The sequence below is a fragment of the Sprattus sprattus genome (assembly GCF_963457725.1).
Source record: "Sprattus sprattus genome assembly, chromosome: 15".
In the NCBI taxonomy this organism is placed as follows: Eukaryota; Metazoa; Chordata; class Actinopteri; order Clupeiformes; family Clupeidae; genus Sprattus; species Sprattus sprattus.
The window spans coordinates 22,023,777-22,037,359 of record NC_137913.1 but is presented as its reverse complement, the minus strand read 5'-3'; the positions used below and the strand labels follow the sequence as shown (position 1 = coordinate 22,037,359).

At 46.1% G+C, this 13,583-nt stretch overlaps 1 protein-coding gene across 1 annotated transcript in view; it reads right to left on the bottom strand.

The window, feature by feature from the left end:
- The window catches only part of unc5ca (unc-5 netrin receptor Ca), a 132,948-nt gene that overhangs the window by 36,796 nt on the left and 82,569 nt on the right, over positions 1 to 13,583 (bottom strand). Inside the window, exon 4 of the mRNA XM_080852279.1 lies at positions 9,423 to 9,526. Within this exon, the coding sequence (XP_080708405.1) occupies positions 9,423 to 9,526 (104 nt within the window). The remainder of the gene's footprint in view (positions 1 to 9,422; positions 9,527 to 13,583) is intronic.

Sequence of the window (13,583 nt, the reverse complement as noted above, 5' to 3'; positions counted from 1 at the left end):
AAGAAGCCCAGAGCTTGTTCTAACACTGAATCAGTGCCCACTTTTGGGAAAGATGCCACAACACTGCTCACACATCACCGATGCTTCAAAAAAAAAAGACCTATCATAATTATCATCATCAACAGCATCATCAGCAGAAGCACCATTATCCTCACAAATAGCTTTTACAGTCTACCGTCATTACAGGTATCATATTATTAAGATAACCCCAATTATTATCAGTCATCGTGCAAACGCCAAAGATGGTTACAATTATGCAAAACACAATTAATGTTCAATTAAGGCTGCAGAATTTGGATTGAGAATGAACTGCTATGTTGGCTAATTGTAATGTATCTCTGGCTAATTGAATGATCCCCACTCTAAAAGGCCCTTACATGTGTAATGAACAGTGTTCTGGGCTGAATGTGTGTATTCTGCATTCAATCACTCATGCCCGCTCTCTTTCTCTCTTTGTCTGGTCCAGATTGTCCATATTAATGTCAAGTGGCTCCACAATCTGCCACTAAAACTGCACACTGATCTGGTTTCTTTGACCAGCAGACAAGCATACACGCACACACACACACACACACACACACACACACACACACACCCACACCCACACACACACACAATGCCCGTCTACTCCGCCTCCTTCGCACACAAGCACACACAGACATGCGTAGCAGCTGCACTCCCAGACAGATGTGCCCTTGCTCATTATTGACTGATTGGCATCAGGAGATTCATTAACATAATTGGCACATTTGTTGTCATTAACAGAGGGAAATGCCACGTCAGCCCGCTATCGAGTGCGGGAGGGAGCTGGCTCCGAGAAATATGCACGAGAGAGAAAGAGAGAGAGAGAGAGAGAGACAGACAGACAGAAAGAGAGAGAGGACTCAGACAGAGCAATAAACGAGTGTGCCTCTGCTGCTTCTTCAATCCCTTTAATGCTGTGGATTCCCTCGACTCTCTGAGACAAATGGACCCAGGAAATAAACACACCGTGGAGAGGGGGAGGCAGTCAGGGAGGGGAATAACGGTCTCTGAGCAGCGAGAATGCTTATCTATCGAGAACACCAATCAGCTTGTTCGTTAGAAAAATAACAGACCCATCATGAGCCATCATTATGTGCAACCTCTCCTGTAACTCCCCGTTGATCACTAATTTTCGAGGAAACCTCATGAATTATGGAGTGTTTTTAAGAGTCTCCGGGAAATGGTCAGTCCTCATTTCTTTCAGCTCTCCCTCTAAACCTAAAATAAGGATGCAATCTATTTCTGATTTTATTTGCGAATTACTGACTGAATGTGACATGATATCAAAGCATTGATTTCTATATAATGTGAATATAATGGTGATACTTCATACTCTTAGTTTTTTAGATGCAAAACGCTTTCTTGTGTTTTTGTTCAATTCAAAGTACCTCAATAAAAATGGGAAATTAGATGTGCATGCTATGCTTCTGGTGAAAATATTGGGCTACACGCCAAAATCCCTTCTGAAACACTAAATTGAAACACAGAGGAAGAGGGAGCTTAATATTTTAGCATATACAGCAAAGTACAATATTCTCTCTGTGTTTGAATAAAACATCTGGCGTCTTGTTGTGAATAAAGATGTTGATGAGGGCTCTGTTAAGGGGAATAAAACTACTCATGGAACTACAGAGAAGCAGGTTAGCGACCTCAGAAAGAGAAGCGTCCACTTTCCCTCAAAAGCCAGCGCTGGCTTTTCTGCCAACTTTTTCAGACAAAAAACATGCACACTATCCACAGGGGAGAGATAAAGAGAGAAAAGAGACGGACAGAGAAAAAGTGGAAGGCACACAAAGAGAGAAGGTAACTGTCTCTGAAAAAAAAGAAAAACGCACAGGAGAGTCCAGAGCTCTGGATGAGTAATTAATTGTGTTTCCGCTACATTGTCTCTCACAGAGTCTATGATTACACGGGCCAAGTAGCTTGAGACTCTTGGGCCCCCCAGCTTGATGGTGTGGACTCCACCGCTGCATGAGTGCAGTTGGATGACCTCTGCCATTGCTGTCGCCAACCAGGTGACATCACTAATGATGCACACAAAGCCAAACGTGATTCCAGCCTATGTCAAACTGGTCCGACATATCCCACTCCTAATCCCCTCGAGATTACATAGTGAACGAATGGGGATTATGATTCCGCGGTTGGCATGAAAATCACAGAGGCTCACGCACACACACACACACACACACACACACACACACACACACACACACACACACACACACACACACACACACACACACACACTGATGGCATGAGGAACCCCCACCGGTACCGGCAGAGACAGAACTGGGCCACCGGTGCCGGGAATGGAGCAGAGCGGGCACCGATGGACCTGAGGACTATTTTTAACTCCGCAACCCCTGCGGTCCTCAGCTGCTTTCCGCTCAGGCGCAGAGGATGGTCATTTGGGTGTGACTTCATCCACATGGGCACACAAGGAAGAAGGGGCCCTCTCATTTTTCATGAGCAGAAGCCAAAAATAACATGTCATTACGAGGCCCTGCATTAGAGGTGTATTTAACAGCCGATGGGAAGGGGAATGGAATCAGTGCTTTGGGGTTGGCTGCGTTGGCTCATCAGCTTTTCTCAATGAGAGCGTAAGACAAACCCTCAATCTGACTTCCATTCATCACTGCGAGGAGTATATGCAGACGAGACACTGCAGACATGTTCGACCCGCAAAAAAAGATGACAATAAATTCTACGGTGATCCACCTCCCCCCGTCTCCCCTCCTCTATAAAAGAGATGACAGGTCCCTGAAGTGGCTGTCTCTGAATACTAAACAACTTCTAATCACATTTCGTACAAAGGGCCAAGGCACCCTTCCAATGAGTTGTGCCGACAGAGGTCGTGTTAGCAGATAGTTCCTAATAAAAAGCGAGCCAGCTAAATGAAGCACAGGCCTTGAATCAAGCGTCTGCCTTGTGAGGGAGTCCGATAACAACCCGTCAATGTGTTTATCAAACAGGGCTGGTGCTCAAAGGGGCTTTGTGGAAGGTGGGGGGGGGGGGGGGGGGATGGCACGAGCAGATGGCTGAGGAGAGGGCCCCGTGAGCCGGGGAGCAGAGGTGGGGGTGTTGGGGGGGGGGGGGGTGGCTGAGGTGAGGTGAGGTGGGGGTCATAAATCAGGGACACAGATGTGCTGAACAGAGCTCTCCTCCCTCCTGAGCACGAGAGCAGCAATGGGACACACACGGGTGCACCTGCTCCGAGGTGATCCATTACGCACCGGAACCCATGTCATCGCACCGCAACGCAACGTCACACCAGAGAGAGGGAGGGAGAGGCAGAGCGGGAGGGAGAGGGAGAAAGGGATTGGGAGAGGAAGAGATAATACATCGAGGGAGCTGGAAGGATGAAAGCGAGGGAGTGGGAGTTGAGAGACCTGGCCGCAACTCAGGAGGAAAGCAAAAAAGAAGAGCAGCGAGTCTTCTGAGATTTCTGTCTCAGAGCTCCCTTAGCTCCCTTCCACTTCCTTTCCCCCCTCATGCTCCACCAGCTTCACTTGTTTATTTAGTTATTTATTTTCCTTGGATGACCACGAGGAATTCGATGAAAGATTGCACGGAAGGCTCACTGAGTGGAAGGAATGGAAAGATGGAGGTAATGCCTGGAGCACCCTCACTATGAACTATTCAAACCGAGAAGGTACATCGGAGCAAGTGCATGAGGAGGAGTTGTGTGTGTGTGTGTGTGTGTGTGTGTGTGTGTGTGTGTGTGTGGTTTAAGTGTTGAGATGATTGACAAGTGGAGACATTAAGGCTGGCCCTCCTCAGTTACGGGTCGCCACGGGGATAACGTTTGGTTTTTCCATGTGCACTTTGCCCTGGGAGTCGGGCCTAATGAAGGCTCACTTCCTGCTCCAGGGCCCCGGTGCTTAAGTACTTTCACATCCAGCCCGGGCCGAGCCCAGCGCCAGGTCTCGCTGCGTCTGGCTCAGGAAGAGCATTTCTGTGTTCAGTCACTAACCTAGGAAGACCTGAGTATGTACATGTGTGCTCTGATGTGTACCTCACCCTCGAACAACCCCCCTCCCCCCCCAACCCAAACACACACTGCTACAATTTACCTAAATGCATCAAGTAGGAAAAAAACACAGGAAAAAAAAAGAAGAAATCCATGTGTCAGCAAGGGTTGCCATTCCCAGAGATGGATAGATTTCATGTAATTTACGCAGGCGCTGAACCCCCTGGTTCTACACACACGACACAAAAATTATTGCCCCGCATTTAGCTAATGACAAACCATAAAAGGCCGTAAACAATCTCCATTAACATGAAACGTGTTTTGCAGCTTAACACAGTGCTAATTAAGCAGACATTAATCCCGTTTTATTGACACTCCAACTAATATGCTTAGGAAACATTTGACACCTTGACTGTAATTGTGTTTTCTCTTAGACACGGACCCAACCATGCGCATCATCCTACTTGATGAGCCACCCACGAAACTATCCCTTCCTGTGCCTCTCTCTCTGTATTTGCATTAACACTAGCTTTGCTGCTAGCTAGAGTGTTGTGCTCGTCTACTCAGAGTGCGTGTCTCTTGGTCCAGCTGCTCACTATGGGGGTTGTTGTGGTGCGTGTTTTCCTGACTTTTCACGTGTCCAGCAGCACTCCTGGAGCTCTGGGCATCTCCTCTCGTATACGTGTCAGCTTCTGCTTGACCAGTCTGTCTGCCTGCCTGCCTGCCCTGCCTGCCTAGCATCTCCCTGTGGAGCAGCCTGCAGCTCTGAGCCCTGGGCGTTTGATCTCCTTAGAATGAGACACACCGACATGACTATGCACGAGGTGGCTGGCGGCGCAGCATTTGCATTGAATAACAAAAAAGCAGTTCCTTATTCCTGTCAGGGCATGTGACTTCAGGCTAAACTGGCTCTGTCCTGAGGCCTGTGGTGGGAGGATGGAGGAGATGTGTGGAGATGCTGCAACTGTAGAAACTAACCACAAAACCAGCCTGAGGATGACTCTGTGATAGTGACTAGTCCAATAGCTTTTGCCACTGAATGAGAGCCTGTAACTGACAAAACTGCCATCCGGATTGAAGACACAGAGATAGAGAGGAAGTTAAGAGAGAAACAGAGTAAGCAAGGCCGAAATACATAGAGAAATGGGAGGAGTGGAAAAGAGGACTGTGAAAGAGGAATGGAAATAGAGCTCCAAAGACAGAGATCAATGATACAGAGGCAAAGTCAGAGAAGAGAGAGAGAGAGAGGAAATGGAAAAGAATGTTACCACTGCGACATTTATGGCCTTGCCACATGACCATGATGAGGGGGAAAAGAAGTGGCTTGTGAAAAGGCAGACCTTTCACAGGATATAAGAGAGGATGAATGAGAGAGGGTGGATCACAATGAACACTGCCCACACGGATCCCCTGATTACTTTCTAAGGTTCTTCCCCTGGAGACCCGCATGATTAGTGAGTCGCTGAAAACACAAAGGAAGAAATAAACTCATGTTTTACGTTCCTGCAGCATGCTGGCGTTTTTTTTTTTTTATCTTTGTATGTTTTACTGCTGAGGATAATTGCGAAAACAGGCCACTCTTTCGGTAATGAACATGAATCTTCTAAATTGTCCTAAAATTGTTAGCTTCCATTTTTTGCTCTTAATTAATAGTTTCCACAAAACTCAGCCACCGGGGCTATTTTAACGTTGGTGCACTCTTAAGCGTCTCAGCAATTTCCATGCCGGAGTGAGCGCTTGCTTTGTGTGGGAGCCAAGATAAATGTCTGCTGTTTGTTTTCTACCACGGAGTGGGGAAACGTTGGTTTTAAATCATAAAACGTCAGATAAGATTATAACGCTGGCTGTGCAGTGTCCGAGAAGTGTGCAGTCCAACTGTCTAGACGGAGTCAGTGAACGGAACCGGAAGAGATAGCTCAAGTGGAATAGAATTTACACATCTACTGCTTTCCACCACTCCTCATTATGCCAGATCTGATGTCTTATGAATGAGGATCTCATTCTCATAGATGACCAGTAAAAGCTTTATTATATATACTACATATCCTTCTGTTAGTTAATCCCTGACCCACGGGTTATCCTTTGTGCCGTGCCATAGTCTGAACTCACTGTGTGCATCACTGTGATCCTTAGCTGTTTGTTGCCGTTACAGACACACAGAAACTAAATCTTAATAGGACTATGTTTACAACAGCTTTTTCTCTAGTCATTATGATATATTGTATTAGTTGTATAGGCAATAGCTCAACAACCGTTTTACCAAAAATGACTCTATTACGCTTAAATATTCCTAAAATGTTCCAAATGCAATACGAATTATTTGTTATCATGGGAGCAATTAATTGCCATAAAGGCCTGATGTATCAAATCAAATATGACATTGGATGTGTCAGTAGAACCAATGAGAGGGATTTGCACATCGACAGCGAAAGATTAGAGATGAGCTTCATCGATATTAAAAGTAGAAAAAAAAAATGCCCATCCATGGGATCAAAAACACAACCCAACCAAAATCCATGCACTACAATATGTATAAATGAGCCAATGTTCCAGAAGAGGATAAGGAGTAAACTAGATCCTAAACTAACAAGCAGCCAGTGAGCCGTGAGGCTTTCAGATTATTAACAATAACGAAATGCTTGTGGTCTCTAATGTGTGTTTTTTCACTTAGTCCATGTGAAGCTGTGTGACCTGGGCTTCACTGCGCTCCTGCTCCCACACATGTTGGGTTTGTGTTTGCGGCCATGTGTAAGTAGATTAACTTTCCTATCCCCCCGTATCGACTCGATGCTAATGAATTGACTGTTCCGTCCATCCTTCATCAGCTCCTGGCTGGATGCCGGCGCTAATCCATGCTTGCAATCTCCTCTATCGCATGTGATTGTCTTTCCCGGCCAGAGATTGACTCGCAATCTAACAGGGCTAAATCTCGCAGCGCACACAAAATGCTTCAGGTGGAAGAAAAGCAGCCCGAGGAAGCCTGAGCTTTGGCAGAGGAAGACACAGCTCTAAGCTCCCTGAAAACACAACCTCTTAAGCAAAGCGCTAGCCACCATTACCACTGCCTAATCAATCAAAGTGCACCATTCAAAGCACATTTTCACTTTCAATAGTGTTTTTATGTGTGTATGCTTTCTTCACAGAAATTCAGGGCAGCGCTCCAAACAAGGAGAGAGAGAGCAAGAGAAAGAGGGGGAAGGTCAGGGGAGGCCTTGTTGTCTTTCTCGCTCTTGCTCTGCTTACTCGGGAGGGCAGAGTTTGCTTACAGATCAATTACAGGCCCCGCATTCCAGCCGACGGGACAGCGGGCACTGTAGCCGTGCCAAAGATAACCACTAATCAGGCCGACTCGAGGCCCCTGCTGCCAGGCCTGTGGGGAGCGCTGGCTGCGTCTGGCAGTGGCGAGAGCCAGCACAGCGCTCCTTCAGGATCCTGGGGATGCGGATGAGGGAGCGGGAAGGGAATGAGGGAAGGAAGAAGCAAGACTGAAAAGTGGGGAGAAAGAGGGTAAGAGTAGAAGGAATGAGCTATAAAGACAAGGGTGAGAGAGAGAGAGAGAGAGAGAGAGGGGAGAAGGTCTAAAGTGTCTAAAAATCTCTAAAATCTCTAAAATCTAAAGTGCTGCCACACCACAAACTGCTGCGGCTGTCCTCCACACTGGGTAGCAAAGCCAAGCGTTTCACCAAGCCTTGGTGCGGCAGCAGCAGCAGCTGGTGCCCATTTTCTTGCCTTGCCGCTTTGGTGCCGACGGTAGCAGATCTGTCCCCCCCCCCACGACCTCCCCTGCTCCCACAGAGCTCTCCAGTTTTATGGCACCTCTGCACTGTGTCTACCTGGGTCCCATTAAAATTGCCCAGTGCACTGTAAGCTGACTCTGGGATAATCGCGCACAGCTGGAGCTACCGTGTTGAGACTGCGCAGTCAGCAAGGCCGTCACTGAGCTCTGATCTGCTGACACATTCGCCATGACTAACCCCTGAGCCACTAACAGACACACAAAAAGGACCCCATGCTGCCCTTTTCAGCTGGCCCTTACTGCCCCACTAAGGGCCAGTGATTGTCACTGATAACTGGAGGACAGCATCAGTACTTTTAGAGCGCTGCAAAGTGATCCTGTACCCCACAGGGGAAGAAGAAGAAAGACATGTTCGCTCTTGATGAACAGTCACCCTCGGACATGGTGCTCGTTTCCGTGACCTGGCAAGTTGCTGATGCAAGGTTACAGCAGAGGTGTTAGACCGCCGAGGCCAGTGACGGCACTCAGCCACTCTCCCTACAGCGAGGAGTCCGCTTTCTGACCGCGAGGGCAGATAGCCTCCAGCAGGCTGGCCATGGCCTCTCCAGCATAGAAGCCGTCGGTCTGCAGATTAAAGTCTGGAGACGTAATCAGAGTCCACTCCTGCCTTTCTCTGTATATTAACCTTACACCAGCCTGCTGAACCCTCAGACGTTTCATCAAAGTCTGAGAGGTTTCTGAGCGGTGCAGGAGGGTGGTGGGGAAGTGGCTGGTGAGAGGGAGAGTGCAGAGGAAAAAAAGAAATGGATGTGTATTTCTCAGAGAAGCCATCATAACTGTGCAAGGGTACCTTTATTGCATTCTTGATTGAGTGAGAACCTGACCCCTCTGCCTTCTCGTGGGTAGTGGTGCTTACAGAGAGCCACACGGCACCCCCAGCATTTTGTTTCCATCCCAGACCAAGTCAAGGTCAGAGATGGATATGTGGGTTCAAGGATGTGTGTCAGTAGCAGCTAGGGTTTCAACAATGTTACGTTTTACAAGAGTCACAAAAGACCACGACACTGGAGCTAACATTAGGTTTACAGATGACCAATAAAAAATAAAAAAGGGGGAAAGTTCAATCACTTTGTAAATTCTACAGACTTCAAGACAGAGGAATGCTATCTGAACACTGCCTCTAGGAGATAGAGTTCAGCTTTACTTCACATGCCCACGATTAGAACTCTCAGCTTCAAAAGAGCAAACCACCATCTGCGCAGAAGGATTACTGTATAATGCAAATCAAATGAAAGGGAACAGTGTAAGCTAAAAGTTTTAAGAGGGAGATGGGTGAGTGTAGGAATAAAAGCCAGATATTCATCTTTCAGATGATGCTTGAGCAAAGACACCCCGAGGCATCTGTGTTAACTTGAACTAATAAATCTGTCTATTCAGGCTCTTCCGCCTTCAGATGGGACAAGGGCTTTGGAATACTGTCTAAATCAGCTCTGGCAGAGAAAACAGAGATATACGGTCTGGAGTCTTCGCATGAGTGCAGCTGTGAACGGATTGCTCTGTCTGTGGAGCAAGTTTTTCTTATTTTGGTGTGATCATTGCATCATTACACTTCTGATTGCTTCAAGGCATCTGGAGCCATCCGATCCCCTTCAGATTGATGTGAGGACAAACCGTGTTACAGTTAACGCTTACCTCCGCTGCAGGTATCCCCTCAGGTGGCCGGCACTGCAAAAGCACTTCCTGTTCCAGAGAGACTTCCTTTCCTAATGGCTCTTGGTCAAATGTTTTCCTGAGATCTGCAGGAGGAAGGAAAAGAGACGTTTTAATTCCATTACCAACTGCAAAGTGAGAAATGAATTAGGTTTGTTTCCGAGAGCAGCTGAGACCAGAGTGCAGTATAATGCATTCTGGCTGGTGTGTGTGCTGAGCCACATCATAACTGGAGCAAAGCAGAAAAATCTGGTCTGAAGTCTTCTTTTCTCTAAATGTCTTGATGAAACCCTTGAGACCATGAACACCTCTGCATATGTTGGATGAGTTATCTTGTGGACGCTGGAGAGTAGTTTCTACACAAACTGCATGACGGGAGGAGCAGTATGACTCACTTTTGGCAAATATATACTTTCTGCACCTGAAACTTTAGTCAGAAACATAAAGGCAAGGAAGTGACTTTCACCCTCAGCAATGTACAGTATGTGAGAGGATGAGAAACTGAGCCAAAATGAATGAACACTGCTGACCTGGAACACAAGTATCCGGCCTCTGGGATAGATAAGGTGCTCTGTCCTTGAACAAACAGACCTGACCTGCTGAGAGGACCTCCGGCAATGTCTCATTATTTATTTATCTATTTGGTTTATTATTTTCCAGTCAGCATGCTAAATGACAGTAATTGCATATTATGCAAAGGACCAGCCTGAAGACTGCTTTGACTTTTTTGACTCTCATTCTGAGAGTAAACAGTTGGCAAACCAAAATATTCATGATGGGTTTTATTCATACTGTGGTGATGTACTGGCTTATTCAGTTCAGGTAGAGAAAGAACATTTCATTTCATGATATTTCCCTCACACTGTAAATCTGAGATCAAGGCAATAGAATACACACACAAACACACGCACACACACACACACACACACACACACACACACACACACACACACACACACACACACACACACACACACACACACACACACACACACACACACACACACACACACACACACACACACTACAAGAGTTATCACTGAGTAACCTAATTGGACAAGAGGCAGTCCATGAATGCAACTATTCCGTGTAACAACAATGTGATTCTTTACTGACCATAGGTCTAGCTATAGAGCTAAGCTCCATATGGGTAGCCTGTGTGTTGCCTGGTAACAGGAACCACTTCTGTTAAAGTGTTAACAAAACAATTTTTGGTGGTAGAACCCAATAAACTACCAAATGAAAATCGTGTTGCTGTACAGTACTACTGTAAGAAATAGCACCTTATTCAAAAAGCTGTTGGTAAATGCAATAACACATTCAAGGCCTCAATATTCCATACAACAGCTTTGTGGCGAGTATCCTTATAAAACCTCCGTCCCTGAAAGCAGGACAATTCTTCCATTACCAGAGAATAATTCTTCTTGTTTGTCATAATGCATTCAAGAGGCGACAGGAACTCAGACAGACAAACCTAACTGAAAGCAGAATTCAGAATTTCTGAAATCAATAACTAAAACTCGCTAATGCATCTTAGTCTGACGGGAAAAAGGGATTTGTTGTTGTAATGAGGCAGGGCAACCGTGTGCTTCAGAGGTCATCCTACTCTCAGGGGCCACCCAGAGAAGTAGTTAAATTCACAGACGTCCGCACAGAATCAGCAGAACAACAAGGCTTGAGGTCAGGCTGGAGGTCACGTGGTCCTCCTCGGTGAGTGATCCTCCAGCCCATAATGCATTTGCAACGACTCCCAAAGGTTGCATTCCAACTCATTCCTCTTTTACCCACCTTTCTCTCTCCCTCTCTCTCTCTCTTTATATATTTATCTCTCTCTCTCTCTCTCTCTTGCTCTCCACCAGATCCTTCTGTTACACTGCATAGAATGTATAAAGTGTGTGTATGTGTGTGTGTATGTGCATGTGTGTGTTGGTGTGTGTGTGTGTAAGTGAGGGAGATAGACAGAGAGGGAGAGGAAAGAGATGGAGGGAGAGAGACTGCATGACTGTGTGTGTGTGTGTGTGTGTGTGTTGTCGAGTGGGGGTAGATTACAGTGAAATCAGCTTAGAAGCCTCATTCTCAAGCGCCCATGGCCTTCATAAAACCCCTAATAAAACTGTTGATGGTTTTGCGACATGATTATTTCAATTTAGGGGACATCTATAAAAAGCAGAGAAACCATAAAAGACAGAGCATATTTATACTTTGCGGGAACATGAGAGAGAGAGAGAAAGACATTGAGCGAGGGAGTGAGAGAAAAAAAATATCCACACACTACTTTATAGCTTTTCATCTATTGGGGAGGTATCCTTGGGACCAAATCTGAACATCTGAACATCTGAAGTCTGCCTCCTTCGAGGGATGGGACACAAGGCTGTAGTCTGACTAGTCCAGCATTGCACTCCTAATCCAGCCGAAAGCAACTAGTTAAGAAGGAAACCAGGTGTAAATGACTCTAGAGAGAGTGGACCAGACCCACGGCTGACTGGGTCCCAAACACAGCACTGTTCTTGTATTTCAACAGCCCTAACGCAACTAAATCCAGGTCAGCTGGTAATAGTATTACCTCAGGAATGTAGTATGAAGGTAAGATTTTTGAATCAGAACACTATTAGCTGGGAGAGTTGTAGGAAGCAGACTTTGTCTCAGTACTTTATGGGGAGTTTTTTTGAGGGGGGTGGGGGGTGTATGCTTTTCGGCGTGGAAAACCAGAGAAGGATAAGCACATAAATCCCGTTTTTACAGCGTACAGCACAGCGCAGCCTTTCCTCTGATTCTTTCCAAGCGCTTTGGTGGATAACCTCAGGAAACCCATCACAGCCACTTTCAAACAACAATATTTTAAGAAGCAGCAGAATGGACCTGGCCAGTGTTTTTCTTTCCTCTTAACGTCAGAGCAAACAGCACTTCAGAGCGCGGTATTTCTCGCCAAAACTGTTGGGGTCGAACAGACGCAGAAATCATTAGCAGGGCGCAGAAAAGCCATAAAACATCCTGTAATTTGAGAGGGCTTGGTTCATTGGCTTAGCAGGTGAGTTATTTATGGAGGTGATCAGTTATTTCGATGGGGCTTTAAAGAGAAACACATGTTCCTGTAGCGTCAATGGGACAAAGTGCCAGAGAAGAGGGAGACCGGTGGTCAGCAGCTCTCTCCTGTCACTCAACCCCCGCTGGCTCTCTCTCTCTCTCTCTCTCTCTCTCTTTCTTTCTCTCTCTCTCTCTCTCTCCCTTCCCTTGACCTTCCGTCATCTTCACCTTTCACCCCCGTCTTTCGCATAAACGGGCCATGACATAGTGTTCCACCAACAGTATATATCGCTTCTTTGAAGCAGGGTTCAGATTTGGATCTTGTCCTTTGGGATTGTAGGTTTTGTTCCCCTAGAAAAAAAGTCTGTTAGTTGTCTACTGGGCCTTCATTATAAGGGGATGCTGGGGAAAAAACAGTGGGAAGCTTTTGGAAGAGAAATAGAAAAATGCACTATTTTTTACATTATGTCTAAATATATTGAGCATAACCAACAACATCCCCCTCATAAGATATACAGTTTCAATCAGAAGAGTCTCTCAAGAATTTAAAGTATGATCCAGTATTATCCAATTGGCCTTGATTGACACAATATAACTAGTCTTTACTTACAACTCAGAGAATCATCGATTCCAATTTGAATTGTCTTTTGCCTTTTGGAACTAATTAAAAGTACTGAGTGACTTCTTGATTAAACTGACGTCAATGTTAAACTTAAATGTAAAAAGTCCTCTTGACTGAATTGAAAAGTGTTTTGAAAGCCAGCAGGGCTGAGAGACATTTTTGGAGAATGTTATTCTGCAAGTGGGAGAAAATGAATGGTTGCGGTGGGGGGGACAGGAGTGATGAAGAGTGCTTTTTCTTTCCCCCTGACGCTACACCTGTGATAGCCTCCGGAGAGACAGAAGGGAGTCGGCACGGAGTGGAGGAAAATCACCGGCCGGCCTGTCAAAGCCGAGAGGGGAGTAAACAGTGCGCTCACATCCCTCATTATCCTTCACTCCCACTAGTCTGTCTAATCAACTGTCAGTGGCTGTGGCAAAAATGGGAAATAAACCGCTAACCTCCCTCAGCGCCTGGGCCAGAACATTCCCCCTCAAAAAAACTGGACTTGGGTCAAA